The sequence below is a fragment of the Sitodiplosis mosellana genome, unplaced genomic scaffold, assembly GCF_009176505.1.
Source record: "Sitodiplosis mosellana isolate CC-2019 unplaced genomic scaffold, AAFC_SMos_1.0 Smas_scaffold_6242, whole genome shotgun sequence".
In the NCBI taxonomy this organism is placed as follows: Eukaryota; Metazoa; Arthropoda; class Insecta; order Diptera; family Cecidomyiidae; genus Sitodiplosis; species Sitodiplosis mosellana.
This window is the reverse complement of record NW_022601483.1, coordinates 76,003-91,630: the sequence shown is the minus strand read 5'-3', so window position 1 is coordinate 91,630 and position 15,628 is coordinate 76,003. Positions and strand designations below refer to the sequence as shown.

Sequence of the window (15,628 nt, the reverse complement as noted above, 5' to 3'; positions counted from 1 at the left end):
AAGCACTTCTTTATTGAAAAGCCAAAGGGTTTACATTTTTTCCGTTCAAAATTACTTTGTTGAAATATTTTGCAAAAAAAACTTTCTTGCAAAAACATAGAAATTTTAAGTTTATTTTGTTCAATTGAGAGAAATGAATAAAGGGCTTCTATGTGAAAAATATAGATAAAAGCTTACCTAGAGAAATGGCCTTGAAATAGAAGTCATTGTAAGAAATAGAAGGTAAATGGTTACAAAGTTGCATCGACCAAGTGTTCCAAGTTTTGAAGTATTTCCAAAGCAAAACAAAATTTTCGTATGAATATGAAGCGATTTTTATTTTGCGACTTCATCAATAACACATCTTTCCCTTATGCACAAGGGAACACATGTTTTTATCTTCTTTGCTTGTATTTTTATTTTTTAGTATTATTCAGATCGTCTATCTCCTTTTGTAGTGCTTTTTTTTTCTTATCAGTTGATTCATTTACAGCAGCAATTAAATATTTAGCTGTAAATTGTGTTCTTGCAATATCCTTATGACTTTCTGCCTCTAAGTTATACATTTTTATTGACAATTTCTTCAATTTCTGCTCTGTCGTCCGTCCGAATCCAATTTTTTGCAGCACACTCATCTGGTTTTCGTCTCTAGTTGGACTGCCATTGATGAACTGGTGAAATGAAAGGAAAAAGATATAAGTCAATTGGGAAAAGAAATTTTTTTCTGGCATCTTCGAGAAAGTGTTGTCAAAAGTGTATTTACCTGAACGGCCAACACCAATGCAAAAAGTGCCAAGAAGAATAGAAGTTTCATCTTTTTCGGGTGAAATGCTTGTTTACACCACTCAAAAGCAAATGTTGAACTGTACGGTTCCTTCTGGATTCGACGGTATTTATAGGGGAAAACGTCCAAGTAAAGGGTGTTTCAAGAAGCAGGCAAAAAGTTTTCCGATAGGGATTCCATGATGGCTGCTCAGAACTGTCAAGTTTAACCATCATTTGAAAGCCCCAATCTATGACAAATTTTACCACGGTAACATTAACAAAATATCAGCGCGTTCAAATCGTGAAATCTCACCACGAAAATAGGTCCATTTTTCAATTTCCAAAAAATCAACATGTCATGTTAAAATTTGGCTTTTTACCCCTTAAAAACAAATTTTTCTCTTTTTATTTATTCTTGAAATTTTTTATCTTAGCTTGAGCCGAAAATTCGCCTCAATGACAAAAGCCAAATTCCGCACCGTTTTTTAGATATAGCCAATAGGCCGTTTTTGGCCATCATGGCCGACTTTGGCCAATTTCACGAAAATGGCTTTGATAATTATTGAGTTTGATACTTTTAAATGACAGGTGGGGACACTGATTGTATAGCCAGGTCGATTCAACAATGAAAAGTTCTTGAAAAATTGTCAAATGAAAACTCAATCAAAGAACGAGGAGAACGGTTGCATTCTTTACAACTTTGACATTTCGATGTACACACACATAAAAGAACGTATGGCGGATTGAAAAACGCCACCGATGAACTAAACTATCACTTGGTGTAGCAAGTTCATTGAATGTGTGAACGGGTGGCAATATTCGATGACTTCAAAATCATATGAAAAACCACACAAGTGTTGACAGTGCAAACTCACGATTTTTTCGAAATATTTCTTTGGAAAACAAATCGTGGATGAAGCCTAGGCTTAGCAGAGCCCGAATATCAACAATAAAAGAAAATAAATGAATATAATTCCCAAACAAATAATGTATATAAAATGTATGGCGTTTCCAATCTCACCACTGTTCACCACAATCAGTCAAAGCATTAATGTGAATGACGTATGACAAAGTGACTTTGACAGCACACGCATATGAATTGTTGTCATGTTTACAGTTCTACTTTGAGCTTCAAAAATGTCAGCAAATTTGTGCGCCAAATTCATAGGTTGGTCACATGGTCACTCAATTCACAAATTTTCCAAAATTCGACCATTATTTTGGCTATTTGGCTATACATTAGTTTATCGCGAGTGCCGTAGCTGTGTTTTCAGGTTAGTAAGTCCATATTTGTTGCATTTTTATTACTTTTCCGCAAACTTTGTTTGTATGGAAAAGTATTGGTTTTACTAGCCAAAATTTCATGACATCTCCTCTTTCGGACCACTATAACGTCACGCCAAACTTCAAAAAGCACATATCTGTACACTAGGCAATGTAGATGGAATGAAATCCTATCGATCAAGACCTATCTGCCTCCAAAAACATGTTGTTTACTATGAAAAATGTGCAAAATAGCGATGTGCGTATGGCGTCGTTCGCGTCCAAGTTTTTTGTCCGCCGATTATCTCAAAAAGTTGACAAGATAATTGAGATTTGTAAAAGCCAAAAGTTTTGGCATGTCGAGAAAAGCATTTTTCAGGGCTTCGATCAAGGCAAACTGCCATTTTTTTGCAAAAATAATGGGAGCCTTCAAACAACCGAACACCTACTTGCCCAGAAATCAACATTTCTTGAAATTTTCCTTGAAAAATAGACTTTTGTATGAAAAATCACACAGAAAGCTATTTTTTAGGGTTTTGGTCAAGGCAAACTGATGTTTTTTTGCAAAAATAATGGGAGCCTTCAAACAACCGAACACCTACTTGCCCATAAATTTGGTCCGAAATCAACATTTCTTGAATTTTTTGAAATTTTGTTCGAAAATGACACTTTTGTATGGAAAATGGTCGAAATAGTTATATTTTAAGGCCAAAAATGCTATGAAAAAAGGGTCCATTGAAGTTTTGGAAACATTAAGCGGGAGGTAAACTAAATTGCTGCGGAGCGGAAAAGTTTGGATTACGTATGTAATTCGTTTTATATCATTATTAAATATGACATTTTTCAACATTTTTTGGTGAAATTTGGCCTCTTAAGAGGCTACAATTATAATGCGCCATACAGGCCGTTTGCATAATATTCACTTTAAAACATATTTGTAATGGACTGAACTAACACATGGATGTGTTTGAGCAATTCCAATCGAAACTCGGTGTTTTATTAAACCCTCAACTGCATGAGCCCGCCTTTTGGCGGGCTATACAAAATTAGCTATAAAATATGAACCCGACGCTACAAATCCACATGCCTGGTATCGTTTGATTCGTATGGTCGTACGCTATCGTGTGATACATACTTGATCAGTGTGAGTCGTGCGGGTAGTGATCTAGGGTCGTTTGAGTGGCTCGGAAAAGCGGTTTTTCCGAAATTAATTATTTTGTTTGAGTAACGCCAACGCCGGTGAGTGAGATACCCTCTTTTTGTTATTTCCTGGCGCCGGGAATTTTTTTTATTATAAAATTTGAGTTTTTTCTCCACGAATCAACCAAAATTTCCCAGAATTTTCCATTTTCACGAGGGTTTTCCCTCATTTTTTGAAGCCCGCCCAAAGGCGGTTTCATGTAGGAAAGACGTATTTTTTTCAAAGATTGAAAATTTTTAGAACTCGAATTGCAGTGGTAATATTCGATATGCATACAATTTTTCATAGCTCAATCATGATTCGACGAAACACATTCAATCAGAGAGTGCTTTCACTGCTTCCTGACCTAAGCTGAGCTGAATTTGCTAACTCAGGCGCCTGAAGCGTTATTACAACGCATTTACAGTGCCAAATTGTCATTGCTTGCAATGACCATCAAAGTTATGTGTTGTATGGGAATAGACGCTCTGAAGTGTCCAGGCTGGAGCCAATTTCGCGAAAACCTCAGAAGAAAACGAACCTACTAAAAGGTAAAGTTCGGTTTGACAATTTGGGGCAATGGGCCATTGGTGTCTTTTTTTAGATTGGGACGGCAAAAATACATGCAATTTCTGAAACACAAGGTGATGTACACAATGTTAAATAAACCTCAACCTCATCATCCTTCCACGATTTTCATACCCAATCAATGCAATCTTGAATGATTTCGATCGTTTCCATTCAGTTTTTGTTCTTTTTTCATTCATTTTCTAAATCAAGTTTGATATTTTCATTGAAAAATTAGAAACAAAATTTCGATTTATGTCTTTCCTGTATGAAACCGCCTTTTGGCGGGCAACAGTTTTCCACCAAATTTTCACATTTTTCTTCATTTTTCGGAAAAACCAATATTTTTTTTCGTTAATTATTCATCAAAATAAACCATTTTTTTGCCCAACTCTGGGAAAAATTCATGCAGTTCAGGGTTAACAAAAACTTGTTGCGTGCTTGTTGAAACACCCTTTATTTAGTATTATACATTCTACAAAATCATATCTATATACCTATAGGTGTAAGTGTCTTGAGCGAAAAACAGTTGTCGTTGCCTGAAAAAATATCCAATTTGAATATTCAAGCAGGGATATTTCTTCGAAATTCTCAATTTAATATATTCAAATGAGTTGGAATAATTTTGTGATCGTACAAAGTCATATTTCAGTTTGTCATCGATGCAAAAATCGTTCGTATTTTTATCGTAAAATGTACCGATCGACTGATAAACTTAAAATTTGAAAATATTGCAATCGTATTTCAACGCATTATTGGATTATACTCGCAATCAACACTATTATCGCAACATTGACCGTTACCAATATGATCGAAATCCTGAGTAAAATAACGTATTACCAGAATGTTGATTGGATTAGAGACAAATTCCAAACTCTGCCGCCATACGGTGGTTTTACTCAATGAAGCAGCGGACTTGTCGGCACACTCGTGGATTTAGCATTTCACTTGCTTTGGCTTATTATGATTTCGTTTGCGCGTCGCGTAAGCAATTCACTTACGATATAACGTGAATCCCTATGTACTATATATCTCAAGTGAATTGCTTACGCGCGACGCGCAAACGAAATCATACCTCGGCCATTTTCGATGTACCGAATATAGGTTTTCACGTTAAATATCGAATGCACTGTATATATGATGCTTCGGCAACTCACGAATCGACTACATCTGCTGGGCGTGGGATAATATTTAAAAATCAATTCGAACAAAAAGTCAATTGCATTTATATTCAAGTGAAGAAAAATGTTTCTGACGCATCGTTGCATCACGACTTTTTCGGTTCGTACATTTGATTGCGATCATTCAACATTTTATCTCAAAAACAATGTTTGGACCTTATTCCCATTTAAAAGTATTTCACATTTCAACTTTGTAACCTTTTTTACTTTTCCGTACACACCGTGTCAAGGGAAAGTAAAGGAATTGGTCCCGAAAACCTTTTTCGCAAAATTAGCTTAGATCATCATAAAAACTCATGAAACGCGTAGAACACCACTTTTTGAGACACTTTTCCGTTCGTGTGCCGTCGTCGTTGTCGTCGTCGTCGTTGGTGTTTGTTAACACGATAACTCGAAAAATAATTGAGATAATCCAAATCTGGAAACGCCAAAAGTTTTGTATCCGAAAAACTTAGTTTAAGTTCGAAGATGAGCCATTTTCGATTTTATCCTGGGGTACTTGCCCAAAGAAAAAACTCGAAAAATGACAATTTTGTATGGGAGGTACCCGTAAATCGACCCCGAATGTTTTCCAAGTTGGAAATTCCAACTTTCTGGAGTTTCATTTTTTGGGAGGAAAATAAGATTCTGAAAGTTTTGAGCCAATCGGAGTCGATTTATGGGTACCTTCCATGAAAAATTGTCGAAATTTTGACTATAATTGGCCGATTTTTCGATGCTTTTATTTCAAGAAAATTCACAGAACAAACCAAAAGGACGGACAACGGTACGGAAAAGTTCGGGATTACGAATGTAATTCTTTTTGTTTTGCTTTTTTGGGATCGTATCCATCATTTTAAGGATCAGCTTTTGGAATCGTGATATAACTCATTTGAGGCTGTTAGAATGAAAATGGCAATACAGGAATAAACATTCTGAAACGCATCAAGAAAAAAAATTCGCAAAAATGAATCATGAGTTCTGAATATGCAAAAGTGAAACATGAATTTACATGGGCAGCATAGGAGGTTCATAATTCACTTTTGCGAATTTTTTTTTCTTGATGATCTTCAGAATATTTATTCCTGTATTGCCATTTTCATTCTCACAGCCTCATTTGTAAAAGAAATTTAACTTGGTATTGGTATTCAAATTCAAATGATTTTGAACCAAATTTGCAATTTCGCGTGGAAAACTGGTCTATATTGAAATTAAACGTTGAGTGGTGTTTATTTGACGTGGATATTTGAATATGAAAATTTTTCATCTTCGCGGTATGCACAAAACACATTCCGCTTCAAAGTCGTCCCAAAGTTAAAAAACAACCACAGATGGATCGTTGTTTTTTTACGGAAAATATGAATATGAATGACAAGAAGAAACTTCTCTATTTGATAATTTCTCTATTTTTGACATTTTTCCGTGCAACATTTCTGTATGACATTTTCGCTCCAAACTACTATATACCTTAAAATTACATTTGGGCTCATGTACCATGGTTGCGTTGTTTTGCTCGATACCTACGGAAGGATATACGTAATCATATTTGCTTTACATCACTCATTATGGTGGATACACTGGCATTGCTACAAATTGACGCATTCTCTGAAGAAAAAATTATTGCAGACATTCCGTATGGCTGCATATTGAGCTGAGCTATTTACAAATAGTTGGCTGTTTGGTACATAATGCCTTGTTCTAATTCGAATGCACAAAACATTATCGCACACATTTTTTTAAAGATTTTTTTTAGAACAATTGACGTCAATTGGTGGAATTCTGCGTAATTTTTCGTTTCATATCAAATATATCGCATCGAAAATACCAGATGTTTGCGTTCATTCCTTCATCACCTTCCCTATGGTTTGAAAAATAACGCATGTAGATCACATTGAATTGCAAATTCAAGCAAATGTTTTCACTCTTGTAGTGCTGAGTGTGTGTTACTATGTGAAGTGGCTATTTGGATGTGAAAATTTTTACATCTTCTACGATAATAATTTAAAATTCAAGTTCTTCAAGATCATGCCAAAATCATTGCAATCAACTTGATACGTTAATTGGAATTTCAAAATAGTTAAGAAACTTTTTCTTATATCTCTATGGAAAATGTTACCAAATAGGGCTATGGTTTCGTATGACATTCGGTTATGTGCTTTTTTTTCAGATAATAAGTCAATTTGTACCAATGCCAGCGTATCCCGACAAGAAATTTGCGAATAATCGTATTGCGGATAGTCGGCGTGTACTACTCTCACAATTCGAAGTAGGCAAACCGTCAGAAGTAGTACGGCAAAATAACAAATTGCCGAAGTAATTTTTTCATTGGAGGTAAAATGTTGAATTACCACCAATGTTTTTATTCGGTAGGTAAATTTGAATTCAGTGGAAAAAAACCGCTAACAGGGCATTTGAAGTGTGATTAAACACACCAAACACGAATAATTAGTGAGAAATAAATCTTTTTGATTGTTTTTTTTTTTCAAATTTTAATCAAGTGTATTGCAGCAGTGAACAGTGAATTGAATCTAAATTCCAAATGGCACAAAACATTGAATTCTTTAAAACAATCATCTCGAATCATCTTTGCAACACGAAAAAAGGTTAATTGAATTTGTTGTTTAGCCTTCTTCGGCTATTACACGATACGATTTGCAACGATTTCTGATTTTGTTTACAGTTTTTGACAATCGGTTGTCATCACACTGAATGTTTCATGCACAATCGTGTTTCCGCACACCGAATAAAATCATTGGTGGTAATTCAACATTTTACCTCCAATGAAAAAATTACTTCGGCAATTTGTTATTTTGCCGTACTACTTCTGACGGTTTGCCTAATTCGAATTGTGAGAGTACATATAACATTGATGCTCATTCCAAAAAATCATCTAAGTCTTCTTTGAGACTGCGAGTAATTCAGCGACATATACATTAACAAATACATGTATATAAAACGAAGCCGGTAACCTTGTTCAAACATCAAACCAGAGAATACTATGGGATATTTCTATTCAAATGGGATAGAAATATCGCATAAAAATATCCGATATTTTTCACGCGTTGTGTTCAGTGTAATGCATGAATATAGCACGAACGACAACACAACTGATATACATACAAATACATAGAACGAAAAGAGTTGAAAGAAGAAGCGAGCGAGACATGTATTCGTATCGCTGAATTGAGGCCAAAATGGTAGAGAAATTTGTTTATTTTTGTTCGTTTCGCTAAAGAATAAAAGTTCCTTACGATGGAATCCAGAATATGAAAACATAAGCTGGAATATAGCCATCTTTCGACCTTTTAGACCCATCAGACAGGATTGAGATAGGTCTAAATCGATTTCTCTACACAAAAATAATTGCTACCAATAAACCTAGTTATTTTCTTGGTAAATGTTTCTTTTTATATAGAAGAATAGATGATTTACTTCAAGTGAGTTGACTACGAAACTCGATATTTTTTCCGAAAAAATTTTTCTTAATAGGAACACTTCTTTGTAACATTTCACAATTCACAAAGAGTATCGACATTTTTTTTTTCAAATTTTAAACAACATTCATAATCACACTCAATACCAACTGATTATTTTATTTTCAAAAATACAACGAACCTTACCGAGTACAAAAAAAAACCATACAAATGCAAGCAAATTTAAATGTTGTTTCCAAGTCCGCTTCCAACATCATTCCAAGTGGAATAATAAAAATCATTACAACAGCACTGGAACTACGGTTCCTATAATGGAAATGTCAAAATCCGTTGAACATGTATACAGTACAGTGGTTGCAGTGGAACAACCGGCTCTCTTGTATGTAAATCAGCGCTCTGTTGACTTTTCAATGTACAGCAACAAATATAGTGTTTGTATTTTCGAATGGTTTGGAGCCTAAGAACACGCTTTCGATTCATAACATACACAATTTTTAATCCAAGCAAAAACTGAAAACATTTTTTTAATAACATTCCGAGAGTTATCTTCTGAACTGAGCTAGTTTGTGTAAACCAAAATATTAGAATGGATGATATTGGCGGCAAAAGTGCCACTCGGCAAGCAAACGTCAAACCACAAAAAGTCCGAATATAGATTTTTCAGTGTGTCGTGTGCAATGCCAACAACATCAACGAAAGAGACACAAAAAATCATCACAAGAGGCGGCACAGTGAGATTCCCTTCAAACAAAACATTTTCAAACTCACCCAACAAGATTGTATCGCCGAGATAGCAGTACTCAATTATACTGAGTATAACGGTGTATTCGCCACGGAAAAAGATACAAATAAACATCATTTGAAGCGACATAGAAACATTCCAATTGATCAAAATATTTTCAAACCAACAATAATGAAGAAAGTTGTACACATCGACGGTTTCAGCCAGGCGGTTTCAGCGACAGCGGCGGAGGCAGCCGCGACAACGGCTGTAGAAGAAATGCTAAAAAGCAATGCGGATTATTCTGAGATAAGAAATAGCGATGTCAATAAACAAACTATGTCTGAACCACCTACAAGGCCCATACAGATAAGGAAGCCGAATCGTGATGTCGCAAAGTATAAAGTGATAAAAAATCATAGCTACACGTGTTATGATTGTGGCGATAAAGTGGACGGCTGTGATTTGGAACAACATTCAGATGAGCATAGCACGCTGTCTCTCACTGTGAATTCATACGTACAATCTAAAGATTCTATTCTTTGTCTAACCTGTAACAAAACGATGTCAGCACAACATTTCGATGTCCATAAAAATGTTCTTCATAATCCGAATTTGCCAACCAAATGGGTGGAAGTAAAGCGATACAAATGCACTGTTTGCGGAACACAAGATGTGTCAAAAGACTCGTTGAGAAGTCACTACGCGAATAAACACAGTGATATTCCGATTGAAGACACATTATTTGCTAGCTTTGAAATTGAAGCACGCATACAATGCCCGTTTTGTAAGTTTCATTTTGGTGATGGTCGACTTGAGAGACATGTGAAACAATGTCATATGGAAAAAATGTCCAAAGTCATAGTGTGTCCGAGTACTGAAATTATCGAAGAAATCATTTACCTCAAGCGGTGCGAATGCGATTTTTGCGGTGGAAAATACGTCAAAGACAGCATTTTCAAGCAGTGCAAATCATCAAATCAAAGTGCTGATTTTGTAGCTCGGAATGTGTGCGGTAGATGTAAAGAGCAGTTTTTGGTTGACCAAATTAAGGTAGCCAAATATCACGAGAAGCGTTACTACCTCAAGCATGTTTATAAAGCTAAACAAAAGGCAACCGCCGATCAAGAACTGGAAAACCCGAACACAAAAATGTACATTTGTACGATTTGCGGCTGTAGTAGCATCACCGAATATTGTCTAGAGGAACATCATTCAAAGTGGCACACAAATATTCCAAAGACAACCGATATTTTCCGATTTGTCGCCATTAGGCTGGATGGTGAATGTTCAGTTTGTGAGGAAAATGTCAGTGGAAAAGAATTGAAGGAGCACATCGAACAATTCCATCCGTCGACACCGGTAAGGGCGACAAAAAATGGAGACGTCGAACGATACACTTTTTTGCGTTACACGTCCTGCGAAAAAACAAAATTTCCGACAGAAGATCTCGGTTCAACGAAGAACAACAACATTCCGGAGGGGAACAACAGTCGTATATCTGCTACAGGATTGGAGAAGGTATGATTGGAAGAAGTCATTTTATTAAAATTGTAACAACAAAAATTATTTAGCCCAAATAGCGTCATTTAGAAAATATTCTAAATTTTTTACAGCTCCTAGGTCACGAAAGGATCGAATGGAACGGGTGCAAAATTGTTTCAACACATCAAAATGGATCCGCCAGTTCACTGCCCAATGGCAACCAATGTCAACAAATCGAACCAAACTTGAGTGATTTCATTATGAAGCTGTACAATTGCCGAATTTGTGGTGCCAAAGACATTATCGATGATCAACGATTTGTGCATCATTTGGGGAACACAGCGAAATTCAAATCGGCATTTTCGTAGAGAGTGGTGTTGTTCCCGTGGAACAATGTGACGTTTGTGGAAAACGTTTGATCAGAGGCTGGTTGAATTTACACAAAAAAAGTACAAATTGTTCGAAATCCGTCAACTTTGATTGTTCGTCGAAAACGATTTTAGTGAATCAGTTACAAAAAAGCAATGGAACCCATTTAAGCTACAAAGCCATGTTTCTTTTAATAGTTGTTATTATCGGCATTTTAATATCTTCCATCTTTAAATAAGCTACCAATTTACAAACATCGAAAATTGCATTGATTGTAATCCAGAACATTTGTGTTATCATTAAAACAATTTTCTCACTTTTATTCATCTTCCGAATAGATGTAAAAAAAGAAAAAATGAGAACTTTCTATCAAGCAGAAAAATTACTCATCATATGAACGTCAAATGTTTTTTCAATAAATTTCGACCTGATTCAAAATAAAAAAATTTCTCCTTAAATTTTATCATGTATCTCACAGTCTTGTCGTGCTTTTAAACTGAAATGCGTTATATTTATCAATCGATCTTTTGGTTGCTTTATAACAAAAATGAATAAAAACCCATTGCTTCTTTAGCACAAGCAGAACGCAAGCCGGCTTCATTTTTATTACATAGATTACGGAAAATTTTGTTAAAAAGAGAATACAAACATTAAACTGCACACAATACAAATAGAATGTATTACGTGATTTTTTACTTTTCCACACGACCATGGAAAGTCGAGTAAGAAAAGTATTAGGATCGCCACGATTTTTTGTCCCCCTTAAAATCAGTTTTTTTTCGAGCTCTGAAAATCGCGAAATCCAGCATAATTTTATGGTCGTAGGGTTTGTGCATGACACACTGTACGCTGTAAGGTGTACGCAAAAAAGAAGAATAGCGTTCACCCCAGATTTTTTGATCTATTAAAAAGCAGTATCAAGGGTATCAAATTCAGATAAAAATATAGTAAATTTCTATCCACAATTGCGGAAATCATGCACCTGTTTTCAGAATGATAATGAATGTGAAGAGAAATTTAAAAGACGTCATAATCCAAATTGAATGTCAATTCTCACTTCCTAGCTTTCTTTGAAAATATAACACTTTCATATTTTTATATAAAAAGAGATTGTGTTGATGAAAAGTTTCCAAATTGGAACCTTTTAAAAAGATAGATTTTGAGGAATAACAAAAGACATTCGTTGGGTTTCGAGTGTGTTTCATTACTAACTTTATTGACTTTGTACTTTGAGTTTATATACCAAAAGATATACGGAAATAATATGAATACATATACGGAAATGAATTTTTTGTTTGCAATTGAGGAGGTGATTTGACTAACAATGTTCGATGTTTTTGCTATTTTATGTTTTATAAATTCGAAGCTTATTTAACACTATGATTGTTCTTGGGGCACCCAGGGCCCCCAGCGAACTTTAAAGTTGAATAAAAGTACTAAACAGTGTATAAACCAACCGGAGTTAAGTCTCATTGTATAGATTGAACATTTCTCTACACGAATGAAAAAAAAAACATATGCATATGTGTGAGTATGTGTAAAATACAGCCTGCCGCAAAACATGTTACGCTGTTGTTCTTGGGGGACCACAGGGCCCCATGGCTATTTTATATTATAGCTGGACTATGATAAGAGATATCGACTTGGTGTCTATGACGAAGTTGTAGTACTCAAGCTGCTCTACAACTTCGCCGTAGACATCAAGTCGTTATCTCTTATCAGTTACGCGAAAAGCCGCGAAAACGTGAAAAACGCGAATTCATAGTTTCTCACTTTTCAAGGAACTGATAAGAGATAATGAGATGGTGTCTATGGCAAAGTTGTAGCTCTGGTCGAGTACTACAACTTTACTACGACACTAAGTCGTTATCTCTTATCAGTTACGCGAAAAAATGATAAGAAAAAAATCGCGTTTTTCACGGTTTTCTGCGGTTTTTCGCGTATTCCGCAAAACTGATAAGAGATAGCGAAATAGTATCTATGGCAAAGTTGTAGTTCTGGTCAAGTACTACAACTTCACTACAGACACCAAGTCGTTATCTCTTATCAGTTACCCGAAAAAATGATAAGAAAAAATTCGCGTTTTTCACGGTTTTCACGTAACTGATAAGAGATAACGACTTGGGGTCTGTAGCGAAGTTGTAGCACTTAAGCTGCTTTACAACTTTGGTATAGACACCATCTCGTTATCTCCTATCAGTTTCGCGGAATATGCGAGAAACCGCAGAAAACCGTGAAAAACGCGAATGTTTTCTTATCATTTTTTCGCGTAACTGATACGAGATAACGACTTGGGGTCTGTGGCAAATCATAGTACTCGACCAGAGCTACAACTTTGCCATAGACACCATCTCGTTATCTCTTATCAGTTCCGTGAAAAATGATAAGAAAAAACGCGTTTTTTTCGCGGTTTTCAGCGGTTTCTCGCGTATTCCGCGAAACTGATAGTAGATAACAAGATGGTTTTCGGCAAAGTTGTAGAGCAGCTTGAGTACTACAACTTCGCCATAGACATCAAGTCGTTATCTCTTATCAGTTACGCGGAAACCGCGAAAACCGCGAATTTTTCCTTATCATTTTTTCGCATAACTGATAAGAGATAACGACTTGGTGTCTGTGGCAAAGTTGTAGTATTCCACCTGCTCTACATTTCTGTCGAAGAGGCAAGTCTCTTACTTCTTATCAGCTTCACTAAAACAATGTCGGGAAATTTTGCGATTTTCGCGTTTTTTCGCGTTTTTCGCGGAACTGATAAAAGATAAGCAATATTTGTTGCACCAAAATTATAGCAAACTTTGAGTATTACAACTTTGCTTCAGACACTAATTTGTTATCTCTTATCACAGTCCAGATTTCATATGAAATATCTTGGGGGCCCTGGAGTCCCCCAAGAACAGTAATATCCCAATGAGCCAAGTGAAAGAAAATATGTACTAGAGCGTCACACTGATTATGCATAGATTTGAAAGATTGCATATAGGTAGATTATGTAAAAATAGTGTGTAATTTACGTGCATAAGGTGTGCGTAAATCGTCTTTGTTTAAATAGAGGAGAATTTCAAATTATGTGTCAAAATTGTGCTTATATTTGAACATATGTCCAAACTGTGTGCAATATATGTGCATACTGCGTGCATGCTAGATTATGCACATTTTATGTCAAAATTTTAGTTAAATTTTACACAATTTAACAAAAAGCTAACTATATATTTTTTTATTTGTTTTAAAACGTGTAAAAATTAGGCATAATTTGTATACCATGTATAGGCACATTTAAGCACGTAAATGGTTCATTGGGATGTTGCAAATACGAAGAACAGTCATAGTGTTAAATAACAATATGTTATGTTTTGCTATTTCAATTTTGTTTACTGGCGTAAACATTTGGCAAGAAATAACCTCGTGCAGCTTGGTGTCATTTCCTCCACGTCCATATGTTTGCATTGATGTTTGAACTTTGACCAGTAAGCTTCTACAATGGACGTTAAATGCGAGTGAAGACGCCACAAAAATGACTCCAATATAGTCGATTATTGATCAAACTACTTTGCCATGTTCAGCATGAAAACGGTCCTCGCACGTGTTTTGTTCACATTCCTACGTATTTGAACAAATATCAACTGTTTGTTTCATATCTAAAATTAGACATATTTTCTTGTGGGAAAATTTCTTGCACAAATATTGTTATCGTATAAGTGACGCTATGATATGAGTCTCTCTTGCGTCAGTAGCCGAAAAATAATTATGATTTGTTTTGTAGAACAACTTACGCAATTACCGCACATGGTAAAGTTTTATATTTATTTTAACAGCTTTATAACAAATCAGATTTATTTATTCACTGAATACACATGTTTAGGTGCCTGCTACAGCAATAATAAATAAGCCACCACATATACTCACAGCGAAACGTGCGCACGGTTTGAAATCGTGATTTTTGCGTAGATAAATAAATAAATCTGATTTGCTATAAAGCTGTAAATCTCGATTTTGTTCTCGAGGGGAGGGGAGGTTGTATTGAGTATATAAACATTTTCAGGGTGTTTGATTTTTTCCCAAGTAACTGAAGTACAGTTCTAGCTGCTATTTCAAAAAATCATTTCAGTTATATCCATTTTCCAGAAATTACGATAAACACAGAATTTGGTAAGCATTTTGACTTAGGTAAATAATGGGCCATATTGTGTGGTCGCACATAACACAATGATTCCAATAACAAAATTACGCCTTCGCGTCATTAGTGTCTGGGTACTTATCAAGCACAACATTCAACTGTCTCCTTACAGCGAGTACGTCTGCTTTGAGTGAACATACGCAAAAGAATTCGGTTCATAAAATGTTTATGATGTTTTTAAATTTAATCTCTTTTCCTGAGAAGCTACGCATTGCAGCCTCACTATGATGATAGTAGTATACGACCAGATAAAAAACATTTTATGAATGTGTTCCGATAAAATGTATATAAAAAGGAGCAAGTCGGCAGATGAATTCATTACAGAGTTGAAAGAATTGAAGAAAGTAAAAGTCTTACAGAGAGTTAGTGAAAATGATCTTCTTCTACGTGGTGGTCTTTGCGATATATTTGTGGTTGGTGAAGTATTGGATTCCGAAGGAAAAAAAAGGAAAGGCGATTCCCTTTCAGAGTTTCCCAGGCCCTAAGCCCAGTCCAATTGTCGGGAATATTTTCAATTTCTTCACTACGGAT

At 35.5% G+C, this 15,628-nt stretch overlaps 1 protein-coding gene across 1 annotated transcript; it reads left to right on the top strand.

The window, feature by feature from the left end:
* The first annotated feature begins 8,677 nt into the window (after window positions 1-8,677).
* On the top strand, window positions 8,678-11,513 carry LOC129579552 (uncharacterized). The gene is made up of 2 exons (XM_055469702.1): window positions 8,678-10,590; window positions 10,686-11,513. Exons 1-2 carry the CDS (start codon window positions 9,262-9,264, stop codon window positions 10,920-10,922), a joined length of 1,566 nt encoding a protein of 521 aa, XP_055325677.1. The 5' UTR covers window positions 8,678-9,261; the 3' UTR covers window positions 10,923-11,513.
* Window positions 11,514-15,628: the final 4,115 nt, after the last annotated feature.

Coding starts and splice junctions, on each gene's coding strand:
- LOC129579552 (XM_055469702.1), top strand. CDS start 9,262: ATGAAGAAAGTTGTACACATCGACGGTTTCAGCCAGGCGGTTTCAGCG. Junction 10,591..10,685: donor CTGCTACAGGATTGGAGAAG/GTATGATTGGAA, acceptor AATTTTTTACAG/CTCCTAGGTCACGAAAGGAT.